The sequence below is a fragment of the Aythya ferina genome (genome assembly GCF_964211825.1).
Source record: "Aythya ferina genome assembly, chromosome: 23".
Taxonomy (NCBI): Eukaryota; Metazoa; Chordata; class Aves; order Anseriformes; family Anatidae; genus Aythya; species Aythya ferina.
The window spans coordinates 7,361,133-7,374,655 of NC_140321.1; the positions used below are offsets into that span (position 1 = coordinate 7,361,133).

Sequence of the window (13,523 nt, forward strand, 5' to 3'; positions counted from 1 at the left end):
ATCTTGTTGTTAAAGACTGTCCTTGAGGTATGGGAAGTAAATCTTTCTATCCGATCCTGCACTTGTAAAACAAGGAAGACTTTGATCCTGCTTGTCCCTGTTGGAAAAGCAGGAGGGAGTCAGGACTCTTGCTTTAGGAAATCTGCATTCATAAGGTAGTAGCATTTCACCCAAGTCTAAGCAATTTGAATTATAACTTGTCTGAGGTTCTGCAGATTTAAACTGCTGAGATTCTACACCATGTTTCATAACACTTTGTTGTTTGCTTGTTGTGGTGATGTTTTCTGTTGTTTTTCTTGGTTTCTTGGTTTTGGTTTGGTTTGGTTGTAAGAGCCCAAGCTCTTAAGGAAACAAGGAATCACTGGAGAATCTCAGCTTAAAAACCAAACATCCCAGTGGTTAGTCAAAAAATCTTTCCAAACCAAACACCAAGGCACGTAACACCCAATGGTACTGACAGAACCATGGACACATTATTTTGCATAAAACAACCCATACTTTTAAAACCAGCATTTGAATCTTGAGGTTGACAGTCCTCAGTTGCAAATAAGCACCATGATACCGCATTCCATGTAGCTGGAGGAGCTTAAAGGATAGGCTGGACCAAAACATTTTGGGGCCCAAGCTGGTTTGTATCAGGATCACTTCTAAAAGCAGCGCTCATGAGGCACCAGCCAGGGCCCTCCTGAGAGAGCCAAGCTTCAGCCCAGCGCTGGGCTGAGCCTCAGCAGGACACGGCCTCCGGTCCTGCCACCGGTCAGCACCAATGCCTGAGGTTTCAACACTTTACAAAGAAGAACTGCTTTTATGGGGTGCAGGGGAAGATAAGGGGGGAGATTAGATGAGACAGAGAAGGTACTTGCAGTCACCTGCTTTTCTGCACACCCTTAGCACAACAACAGCCTCTCAGACCGACTCCTGAGTGTCTCAAAGGAAAAATGACTCTGAGCTCAAAACAGGCACCCATGAAACCGCAGACTCGGTTGGGTGCCCTCAGGATCAGCATCTGTAGCTCGACGTGCGCAGCTGCTGGGCGCTGCCGCCACAAGTCAGAATTTCTGCAGTGATTACTTGTACTACAGTTTTCTGCAGCTGTAAAATCCCAAATGAGAACACGAAGCCACTTTGGGTTGGGGCTTGGTTTGTTTTAAATGAAAGCTGAAAATCTTGCCGGCATTACTCTTCCCACCGCTTGTTTGCTACAAAGGTCTGGGCTCCCCTATGCAACATACACATCTATTTCTGGCAGCCTGCAAGCAATCCACCCTCCTCCCCTCCACCCCAAACTAATAAAACTTAATACAAAGGTGAACTGAATTGCTCTGCATAAACTACAGCCAAACCTTTTGACCAGACCGAGTACCGTTCCAGGAACTTATTTGTACAGTGCCAGAGACATTACCACACGGGGCTTCAGAGCGCTAACGTTACGGTGCATTGCCATTCAGAAAGCGCTACCTCGAAGCACACGACCTCCGCGGCGTTAAGGAGGTCTGCTTCTTTACAGTTCCAGTACATAAATATATACTGGTTTTTTTGTTTGTTTGTTTGTTTTTAAGCATTTCTTCTTATACGGGTTTTTGCCTTTTCTCAGCCCCTTGGCAGACCTCGCACCGGGCGGCTGAGACCCGCAGCAGGCGGGCCCGCGGCCGCCGCTTCCCGAGGCTCCGCAGTCCCTCGGCGGCGAGGGACGAGCCCTGCCCGCGCCGCGCCCCGCCCGCGCCACCAGGGGGCGCCGCCGAGCCCCGCCCGGCCCCGCCCGGCCCCGCGGCCGCAGCCCCGCTCCGCGGTTTCTCCCCTCCCGCCCCGGCTGCCGGCACCACTGCGGGGCGCGTCGCCCTTCGCAGCCTCCGCCCCCGCCGTCAGCGTCGCGTCTCTTTTTCCCTCGCTCCCCTTTCCCCCGCGCCGCTGGGGCGCAGTGAAGCACCGTCTCGCCTGGCAGCCACCGCAGCTTTTAAGATAAAAGCCATTTTTAGCGAGTTTTTATAAAGCAAAAGGAATTTTTGCCAAAGGAATTGATTTTAAGACAGTATTAAAAACAAAACAAAACAAAAACACAAAACGGAAGGAGCTGTATGTTAACGTGTGCCTGTTTTACAAAATAAAACACTCCCGATGATGTGGCAGCAGCAGCACAGCCACAGACAGGCAGGGGCAGGGGCCGCAGCAGCCCTCACCCCTCAGCTCCCTGTGAGCTGGCTGCACTGGCACCGGGCGCATCCCTCGGCTCCTGCCTCAGTGTCCCTCCAGGAAGACATCAGAGGCTTGGCGATGGTAGGAGAAGCACTGCTAGAGAGCCATGAAAAAGACAGAAAACTGAGGAAGCAATATCTCAAAGTGCTCAATATTTTAGATGTGCCACTCCTACCCCAAGGAAGCTGTGGTACCTTACACCTCAGCAAAATGAAATCGATGAACGCCAGCAGACAGATCTACCAGATTAAGAGAGAAAATATCTTGAAAAGTCTCCAAGTGGTCTGAGCAGGGTGCATGACATGGGAGGCGTCTCACCAGAAATACTCATCATCATAACAGCACTCTGCACTTATACAGAGCTCCACAGCCTCCCAGCACTGTACAAACATTAGCTCCTTAATCACTCATTAGGGACAATCCTATAGAGCAGGGCCATGCCTCATTGAGTAAAGTCATCCCCAACTCGCACAGCCCCTCTTCCTTCCTCCAGAGACAACTTTAAAGGCTCTCTCAGATTCCCATCACAAGTTCAGGGGAAGAATGGAAAAGTGTCTTCAAAATGAAAGGGAACAGTGGGGGCATTCCCCTGCCCGCACTCCCCCGTTTTTCCTGGTAAGGAGAGGCAGCAGTGAGCATCATCCCAGCCAGAGATCTGCTTCCATCAAAGCCTTGAATCAATAAAGTTTGGGAATTTGGGAACGCAACAGACAGCAGCCTTTAACAGGACACACACCTGAGAACATAACCTCTTATTGCAAAACAGAGCTAAGAAGGGATGGAAAAAAGCCGCAGGAATTGTAAGTTTGTTCCTACAGGGCCAATTTATTCTTCTGGCCATAGCTAGATGGATTACCTGTTCTACCTGAGAAGCAGCAGCTCTCGGTCACTTATGTGTGTGACAGCAGCACCCCAGGGAGCCACGGTTGGCCAGGCTCACTGCTAGCACAGTCAGAGAGCCTGCTCCAGGGACCTTCCTGGCTAAACAGAAATAGGAGCGTGGCAGCAAGAAGGGGCACAGGAAAGGTGAAGGCAACCCAATGCAGGGAAGCCAACACAACCTGCAAAGAGGAAAAATCAGTTCATGTAATCCTAAAACATTCTGATTTTCCCACAAGGGATGTTCTAACTCAGAAATGAAAGCTGTTTGATACACCCGTTAGCTTAATCCACCTTCTTGGAAGTAACGATGTAAATCCTCATGAGACTGACTTCATATTCTTTTTTTAAAAAAATCATTGTGCTTTCTTTACAGTTCTGCAGCAGACAGGCTGCACACCTCACTGAGAGCCCACTGAGATAAATGTTACAGGGACTGGCGTGCCCAAGTCGCAGGACGTGGGGGTCCAGACTCAAACGAGGGCAATTTTAAGTTTCCTGACAATTTTCAGTTTTCCCAGGGCAGCCCAGCTCTTAGAAGAAGTCACAACTCCACACCTTTTTTCATGCTGCAGTTACTAGCTAACGATCAGACCAACCTTGTCTCTGATCAGTCTAAATGAATCAATACAGATGGCAAATACACCTAGTGCTTTGCACTGCACAAGGAAGCTTTGGTGCCAATCAGCCCTTATGGCCTCATCCCAAATAAATCCTTATCGCTCTGTGTTCTTGACTAATGACCAACGATTCACTAACAGAAGTAGGAGTAGACATGAAAGAGTACATTGAGCAGGAAGAGGTGGAAAAGAGAAACTGAAAGAGAAAGAATGAGGAGAGGGGAGTAAGAAAGCATTGTGGAAAGTACAAGGGAAGTGGAAGAGAAGGAAGAAATAAGCTCTGCGGGAATGGGGAGATTGAGAATCCAAATTTTGAGACCAAAACAGTCAATCCTTCAGTAGGGACCAAAGATAACCCCTAAGAAGACCAGAACCGTCTCAGCTCTGTAGGCTTCAATTTCAATAGCATATCACAAATTCATCACTCCTAAACCACCACTCACAAGCAGAAGCGAACATCACAGCACCTCTTTGCCCAGAAAACCTCCCCTCCATCTGGCATTCAATGCTTTGAATACACCCTTGGCCTCAGCATGCCAGCTCATGTCCACCTCCCAGCTGGGAGTGCTTCTACACACTTGGGAAGAGGGAGCCCCAGTTCCCAAGTTCTAGAAAGTCCCCAAAAAAGGCTCTCCTGGCCAAGACAATTTAAAGGGGTCTAATCTTCAAAAGGTGGAGTGAGACAAAGTATGAGAAGACATAACCCCTTTGAAGTGCGAGGTTGAGCATCCAAGAAGAAATGGACCCCGAAGTTACAAGTTAACTTTGGAAAATGCTAGCCACTTGCCAAATTCTGCTCTTTCCCATCACTGCTGTTTATCCAAAAGAGAACAACCACTTCCAACTTGCACCATGCATTTGTCTTCAGCAATACCAAACTAAATTTGGGATTGCTATAACATTTTACGGTCATTGATTATAGTCACCAGTCAACAAAAAAACGTCTCCAGCATTATGAGATGGATGAAACAGAACAAGTCACGTTAAATTGCACTTACCTTTCCATCCTCTTCGCACAAGGGCTTCAAAAAACATCAGTGACTTACCATCATCTAGGAAGTCTGATGGAAGTGAGACATCAGATGTCATGGAAGGGGCCAAACTCCAGCTTTGATTTTCATCAGAACTGTCTTGCCCAAAGCCAGCATCATGCTGATCCTCTCCTAGAACGAAGAGAGCTTGATTTTAGTGAAGAGGACATTCCTAAATCCAAATTTTACTTCCTGTGCTGATATGTGTTTCTTCCTGATTCTCACCTTCCACTGAGATTCTCTATGAAACCCTAAATCACTTTTCCAGGTATAAGGCCAGATTCATCATTTAGGGACAAGCAGCATATTCTTCTTCAAGAACACTCATGCTGCATATGTACGGATTTCACACTTGAAGGGCATACAAGGAGGAGGCTGGAAATACTAGGCTCTGGTAGTTTGGCCCCAAAACCTGTTCAACTCATTGCTCTTGTGCTCAGTACATGATCTCTGTGAAAAGGATCCATCTGTGAAAAGGAGCACTATACTACCAAATTCACTAGAATGAAGAATCTTCTTATACTGTAGGAAAAATCTTTGAGATCCTCAAATAAGAGGGTAGTAAGGGAAAAAAAAAATCCTGACTCCATGTAATTACAGAAACATACAAGTTGACAAAGCAATGTATCTGTGTGGAGGCAGGAGCAGTTACCTCCCCATAGGAGATGTTGGGCTCAATTTTACTGTGAACAGACATTTTGCTATGGATTTGTTACCAATACTGGACGTTATGCAGAAGGCACTTAGATAACTACAATGAAAGATGTTAACTTAAAACTTTCCTATAAGCAGAGCACATGTAGCCTACCCATAGAAGAAAATGCTACACAGCTCACACAAAGCAGAAGAGTTGTCTTTCAAGCTTTTGCCTTTTTTCCTGAATACACACGCCCCAGACTGCTGATAACAGAGGTAAAGACAGCTGGCTACTCTTTCAACACACAACAAACAGCAAGAAAGGTGAGTTTTCAGCTGACGTTAATTGTGTTCAAACACTAAAAATTAAGTTCCAAACAAGTTTTATCTAAGCAAACAGAGGAACTGCACCCCATAGTTTAAATCAAGCACTGATGAAAGGGTATTGAAGGCCTGGAGCAGGAGGTTACAATACTCTTCCTCCCACCAGCAAGAAACACAGTGGAGACCCTATGAAGTCCTCAGCTGAAGAAAGGCGACATAGTATTTTGGAAGTTTTATTTTCAACATCACAGGTTGCAGCCTTCCCTTGCTTTCTCTGAGCACGGAGCTCTGAGACCCCTACGTCTGCATTCAAGGGCTGAACTCCAGTCCTTCACCAAAATGGACAATCTGGCTGTGAAGAGCATAATGCATACAAGATTGCCTGTCCACAGAACAGTTACTTAAAAAAACAGATCACCATGAGTGCCAGATATTATGATAGTCTTGCTGATATTACAAGCTCAAAGGTCTTAAAAGGATATAGAGAGAGATTTGAAAAAGATTTGGCTTTGTGATATTTACCAAAGGCCTGTGGGAGTCAGCGACATAAGAGAGGTGCCTCTGGCAGCTTGTCCTTTCAGACACTCTTAACTTCCCTAACAGGGTAAGAACCTCAGATGTAGCATGTCATTATCAAATCTTTTCCCAAGTCTATGTTTACTTGCTTCCAGCAGCCATCTCAGCATGCAGTGCAAAACATCTGATTCAGGAAAAAAAATAAATTCAGAAAACATTTTTTCTCCTTTTGGAAGGCGCATCATTCAGCATCTGCATTACCAACCTCTCAGGCCAAGGAGAAAGCTGCAGGCCCCCAGCCCAAAGGGCAAGCTTTAATTCCTGCTGCAGGATCAGAGGTAAGTGGAAGTAGTACTGCAGAGGGTCTTCCATCCACAGACTACTTTTAGGGAAGTCATGCAGGATAAGCAAAGCACGTTCCTCTATGCTAAAACAACGTGAAATTCACACATGCACCTCCACGAGGAAAAAACAATTAGCTATTAAAAAGCAGAGACTCAAATCCCTTGCTCCGCTGGCCAGACTCTGGCCACTGGAGCGCATCCGTGAGCGCACCACTGACTGCCTGACCTTGGAGAAGTCATTTCAGTGCTGTGCTCAGCTGTGTGTAAGAAGGGGATGTTTCTTCCTTGTTTTACTGTAGCACTTTGAGATCCTCAAATAAACAGGCTCTAAAAAGCCTATATAAAAAGCTGCTACCAAACAGCAACAGCTCGCTATCGTAGGAAAACAGCGATCATTCTAATGAGTAGCCTGCCTAAGTGCCGTGCTGCAGCGTTGCGGGCTTGACTGTCTGCAGTGATGTGAAGATGCCAGCATTAGAAGACAGCTTCCGCGAGCCCATTCAGCCCTGATACCTTAAAAGAACATTTTCTTTCAGACAAACTGCACAGTATTACACCAGGCTTTTCAAACAAACATCAAGGTAACAGGTGTTCCCTTATAACGAGATACAGGTGCAGCATTATTGCGATAACGAGCAAACTGTTTATGGTTTCCAAGTAGCAGGAGGCGGCGTGGCACGGTGCAGCCATCTCGCTGGGGAGGAACAGCTCACGCATCGATGCATGGATGCAGTAAGCCGTTTGGAACAGGAACAAGGACCCAATCAGGAAAGTTACGTGCAAGAGTAAGTCACTGGTGTTAACAGCAGGAGTAGCTGTCACGCACATAAACCACGTGAAAGATTCAAGCCACAGGTCTCTGTTTCGGCAGACCACTTCCCAGGCATGAAATACCATACAGCAGGGTTGTCACCACAGCTGTGCTCTTTCTTTTGGGGGTTGGACATGATGATCTCTCGAAGTCCCTTCCAGCCCCTAAAATTCTGTGATTCTTGCAACAGGTTTGCTCCCCGCCCAGAGGACTAGAAACCAGGCTTTCACAACTTTATGCAGGCTACAGAAACCCACTCCAATATGCACAGGCTGCAGTGTGTGCATACATGTATTGTGCCAAGCGCAGCAGGTCTCCGACTTGTAAGCTGCTGCAACACAAATCAGCACAAAGGTGGCTGGTTTGGTTGGTATTAGGAATATTTTCAAACTGCTTAGAGTTACAATGACAAGGATCAACAAAAACTCTGCACACGTAGCTACTTAATGCAAATCCAAATGGAAGGGAATGAGGATTTGTTTTACAAACTTTTGTGCTTTAATCCACTTTTCCATAAAGTTTATGGAGCAGCAACAGCTACTTGAGTCCAAGCAGAAAAAATAACCAACAACTTGTCAGGGGCCAAGCTATTGTTCTGAATGAAGAAAAAACTCATTAGCTTTTAATGAAAACACAGGGAATAAAAACCAAATAGCAAAGAACTCCAGCAAATAATTACCCTGCACCTGACGCAAAGCTGCTCTATCTTCCTACTCAAATCCTTAGGAAAATTCCCCAACTTATCGCTCTTTGGAGCATGAACGAATGCAAGACTGACTCTAAGGGTAACAGCAAGAGGTTTCTTGGGCTTACACCTCACCCAGGGGCTCCCCTGGCACTGTTTGGCTACCCCTGAGTGTGCTAAATACCCTTTCTTGCTTTGTGATGGTGTTGGCACAGGGAAGGGAGGGGCGGGGGGGACTTGTGCCATCTTCTCATTGTCTGACATTTTCTGTGGGAGCAGTATCTCGCACAGCAGCACAGAGAGGCTTGAAGGCACCACATGTAATTAACGCAGATGCAGTGCTTTACATACATTGAGGCAAACTGCCGAGGGACAGCGTGCATCCCCGGCACCGTGCGTGTCCCCAGCAGCAGAGGCGGTGGCTCTTTGGACTGCGGCGCCAGGCAGGTGGCACGGCCGCGAGGTGTGGGCCTGGCCTCAGGCTGCCACGCAGTTGAGGCCGCCTCACCGGCGCCAGGCCCAGCGCAGGGAAGGGCTCACCATGTGGCTGAGGGCAAGGCAAAAAATGACCGCAAAGAGAACGTGAAGAACTCGGTGAAGCATTAGCAGGACTCCGAGGGAGCAGCACAAGCAGGGCCTACAGGAGAACGAGCCACCACCACCAGGAATGGCGCCAAGGCGGCCGTCTCAGGGGACAGCCTGAGCCCACCAGAGGCAGCTGGGCTCGCTGGGCTCGCTTTGGAGCTCGCGGTGCTGGAGTGTGAGAAGAGCAGCCCTGCACCTCCACCAGAGCACGGGCAGGATCTGGCAGAGGACAGGTCTTAGGACAAACACTAAGAAAACCTCCGTTTGGGTTCCATTTTGCAACTGGTCTGTTGTACAGGGTCAGAAAATGGCTCTGTGCCTTTCTCCCCTTCTATAAAATGAGGGGAGAGCTGTCACTCTTTTTGTAGACTAAAACCTCCTGCGACCTCAAAAATCAAACTCTTCAAGAACTTCTGTCCACACAAAAATGTATATAAAAAAAGTCCTTTCTTTAAGCTGCAATTTGGCCCTCATAATTTAAAAAAAAAAAAAAAGTGAATTAACGCATCATGGCACACACAGGAAGAGAACCAATTTAAATAGGTGAAAGGGCTGCTTTGTAGTGGGGAAAAAAAAATCATCTCCAGTAGCTTGTTAAGGGAACTGCAATTAAGCTTACTTTGCATTCAGTGAAGGTCTTTATCTAGGTACCTCGAGTTTCATTAAGCATCTTTTTAGAGCACAGGAAAAATCAATACCAAGCGAGTTCCATTTACACTTTTATGATAAGCTAGTTCATGCCAACACGGAAGTAAAATCCCCAACTCCAGTTAATATTCAAGGAAACGAAGTTCCTGCTTTAACGTAATGACTGTTTAGGATCATGCTACAAATAAAGGTCTCTGATCAAAATCCCATCTGCCTTCATGCTCAACAGTGTTAATATCTCTAGATTTTCAGGGACTAATTTAGCAGTAATGCATTTCCCAAAGCAGAGCTGTAAAAGTATTATCAATACTATGGCTTAATATCCCTTACGACAATCACTTGCTGAAATTACGGAGAATCACATGGAAACACATCAACAGAGACGCACCCACACAGTAAGTACCACTCACATGTAAATATATTACAGCTTAGCTTTTGTAGTTAAAGCTCTGTCAACACTGCTATTATAAATTATATACCTTTTTAAACGCATTTATGTGCTAGAAAACATAAGATGTTTCTTTTTGAATGCCTTAAAGGCTTCATCGGCTGCTAAGCACCCGCAGGGATTTGTGTGGTTTGCCCCTCCCGTTAACGTACGAATAGCTGCCGTTTCGCTGCCGTTGGTTTTTGGGCACCTTCCCCCAGTCCCAGCTCCTCTCCAGAGCCCGGCCCCGTTACCGGGCCCTGAGAGCCCCCAGCTTCCCACCGCGCATCCATGTGGTGCGCGCACACGGCCTCCCCCTCCCTGACCGTGCCCACACCGGCAGCACGATTCACGAACTACGGACAAATTACCACCTACAGGTCTCGAAGTGTTCGTCCTGCTTAACAAGTATTTTCTTGGTGGGGGAGACCACGCACACACAGAAAATAACCCCGCACCCAGGGGTTACCACGGGGTACCCAAGGCCCCGGCGCGCGCGGAACCCCCGGGTGCCCCCGGGCCGGGTTGGGGCCGGGGGGAGCTGCAGTGGCGCGGAGCTGCCGGCAGGGGGGGCTGCAGCGCGCAGCACCCGCACCCGCCGGGGGCACGGGGCGGGGGGGGAGCAGGGGGTGGGGGGGGCGGGGGGGGGGTTGTTGCTGTGACAAAATGACCTGGAAGTTATCGAGTCACACGCAGAGATTCAGATCAAAGCCTACCCGCACCGGATTATGGGTTTACTGTAAGACAGTACCGGTACTGGACACAAATCACACCGGCGTACCCAAACCGCCACCCCCTGCGTGGCATTCAAAAAGTTTGCGACTTGCGGGCCTTGCGTGGAAGCACGCTGCAGCGGGTCTCCTGGGTAAGGCCACAAGGCTCTTTCTTAGAGATCTGATCAATCTGGGGGCCTAGAGATCCCCCTCGAACCTAGGGAGCCAGAGAAGCTGCTGAGCTCACACGGCGACTTTCCCATTCCTCCTTATCTTCTGCTTCCTCGCCAGCCCCTCGTGTCGCTCCTCAGCTGAGCTCTCCTCCAGTTTTCTCTTCCCTTCCTTTTCTCCATGAATGTTTGCCCTCTCCCTCCCTCCCCCTGTAACATCCTCCCTCCAGCTTCTCTCCCCAGCCTTTGGCACCCTTTCAGTAAAGGCGCTGCACATTCTGCCTCTTAAGTGGGCAGCAGCAACACGGAGCAGCTGCCTGACAGGGGGAGCACAGCACTGCAGCCTGGCTAGGAGTAAGCCTGAAACCCAGAGCAGCGGCAGATTCCCACGGGATGTAAACAAGTAAACAAGATTTATTCTGTCTTTTATGACCCGGTAACACATCAGTGAAATACAAAGCCCATCCAACGTGAGCAAAACAAGCTAAAGCTACCAACAATTTGTATTTCTGCCCAGTAATAAATTATTCCTTGTTACCCTCTTTGAAGAGGCAAAATCTTCATTTAAAGGAGGGGGACACTGAGGCACAGGAAGATCACCAATCTGCGCTTTAGTTCATCTCCTGAGCTACCAGCTCTGCTAGGAACACAGCAAAACAGCGTCTGAGAAGTGGCACCCGACACTTCTGCAGTGCAATAATTCACAAAACAGTTCTGCAAACACAACTTAGGATCTAAAAAGATGTCTACATCGTTAGTACCAATGAGGGGAGGAGACCAAGTATTTTTGAGGAATGTCCGTTGCAGTGTCAGTAGGTTCAGTGTATTTTCTCAGCCAAAATCCTACCAAGTGAACAAGCAGCAGAACTAACCCACAAGGGAGCTGGAGTTTAGCAAGTATATTCCAATGACAAGACACAAGGAGGCTGTCTTGCCCGTATCTACGGCAGTACTCACTCTTAAGGAAATAAAAGCACAGACAGTGAATGCAAAGACAAGAGCCCAGAGCATATACCAGAATGACAAGCTCTCTAGGGACTGGAAGAGATGCCCATCAGGCATTGTCTGATAATGCAGAGGGTGATTTTACAGTTGTGTCTCAGGATGGAGTCTTACTAAAGGGCAGAATTACTGCTTTGTGGATTATATCGACAGGGTCACTGCTCTACAAACCAAAGCTGCACAAAAGTCATGGTGGGGGCTGGGGACGGGGGAATGACTCAAAACTCCTGATTCAAACAAGCTGGAGGCTCGGGAGAGCCATGAGTCGGGACCCAGCGCTGCACTCCAGCCCCACTCCCCAGGGAAGGCTCTGGAAGCAGGGGGCACCGATTTCCCACTCCCCAGTGGAGCTCAGAAGTATACAAGGCGCTCCTCTTGCTAAGGGCTCCAAACCATCATAGTGGGCAAACCAGGCAAAAAAGGATGCAAGTTTTCTGTTTTTTGCGGAGCAACTGGGTCTATTACCCATTATGGGGAGGCTGCAGTAATGGTATACGTGAACACTCCCATACATTATCCCCGACAGTGGGGGGGGTGGGGGGGAGGGCAATTTCTTGAACATTCTCCTATTCTGCATGAACACAAAGCAACGCCTGAGCTGCATTTTCATCTAAGCACATTACAATAACCCCTGAGGTTTCTTTATAAAGGAAAGATGTAGCACATTCGTATTACACAAACAAGTTCAGTAAACACAGAGGTTTCATTTGAGAAGGCTCTCTATCTCTAAAGCTGCGCATCAGGCAATTTAGGCAACCTAATAATTAGGGTATTTTATTAACTGACCAAAGTGAGAGCAATAGAACTTGTTAATATTTAACTTATTGGGGCTCCCCAAACTGCTGTATATCTAGCTTCTTCACTGACGTTTTTATACTTTCCTCTTTATGGTGCATTGCTTCATCCTTGAGTCCAGAATGCTCTGAACTTCCCTCCCCAGGGAGGGAAGCATCGGACACTGCTAAATGTGAGTGCACAAGGAGGGCAAGCCCTGCCCCAAGGTGTGACAATTCAGATGGGTTTCAAAAGACTACAGGCAATTCCATAACTCACCGCTTCTTGCTTAATCAACTAGCACTCTCCAAGAAGTACCTAGTAATGAAAACCTGGAACCCTTCCTGAAGTTTGAAAGTTTTAAATTAATGTGCTGGTTTAAAAAGAAGTTCAAAAGCCTTCCTTATTAACCTAATTCTTCTCAACAGAAATCAGGAAACTTTTGATGCTGACTGCAGAATAACCCAATCCAACTGCTAGTTCCTGCTACATATTCTTTCAATCCTCTTATAAATTCTGCAAGGTCTTCATTTGCTGGCTTTGAGGGAAGACTGAAAAACTGGGTTTATTGTTTTCAGTCAGGTGACATATTTGGTTTTGGAGACTTTTCTCTTGTTGTCCCCTCATTTCATGCAATGAGTATACCAAAAAGAAACAAAGTACCTAACATTTTCAAGAAATGAGGGGAAAGTCTTTTTATTTCTTTGTGATACAGCGCTTCAGTCACGGGTAACCATCTCCCCCTTAATTACTGTGCACTGACAACCATTTTTCTGATAAATACAGAAACACATTCACAGGTGCTCATGGAAGCAGGCTGGGTCAGGAGACAGTGTCAGCCCCATGCTGGGCATGGGCTGGCACACACCAATGCACGCCGTCAGGTTTTGTCCTCACCAGCAGAGGCGTGCCGCGTGGCCTGGGCAGACCTCCACCTGGACGCCCAGGTCGACAAAGCTTTGTAATGAATCAGGGCTTGGTTTCCTTTTGAACACCTGAAATGCACTTGAAATGCAATACCAACAGGTACAAAGTCACACATCTCTTGATCTTTTCTACGTATAGGTGTGAATAAAAACGTACATATACCTCCATACAGCCCTTCCCAGAGCACAGATGCTTGCCTCCCACCTACACCGCTAGAATCATTCCTTGCCTCCAAAAT

At 47.5% G+C, this 13,523-nt stretch overlaps 1 protein-coding gene and 1 long non-coding RNA gene across 5 annotated transcripts in view; both read right to left on the reverse strand.

Annotated features, from left to right (window-relative positions):
- LOC311423008 overlaps window positions 1-1,699 on the reverse strand; it is a 32,614-nt gene extending 30,915 nt beyond the window's left edge. The window contains exon 1 of the long non-coding RNA XR_014685553.1: window positions 1,344-1,699. This is a non-coding gene — a long non-coding RNA (uncharacterized lncRNA). The remainder of the gene's footprint in view (window positions 1-1,343) is intronic.
- The window catches only part of SKAP1 (src kinase associated phosphoprotein 1), a 142,902-nt gene that overhangs the window by 107,676 nt on the left and 21,703 nt on the right, over window positions 1-13,523 (reverse strand). For all 4 annotated transcript variants that reach the window (XM_084496571.1, XM_084496572.1, XM_084496573.1 and 1 more), the window contains exon 4: window positions 4,739-4,855. In XM_084496571.1, the coding sequence (XP_084352697.1) occupies window positions 4,739-4,855 (117 nt within the window). The remainder of the gene's footprint in view (window positions 1-4,738; window positions 4,856-13,523) is intronic.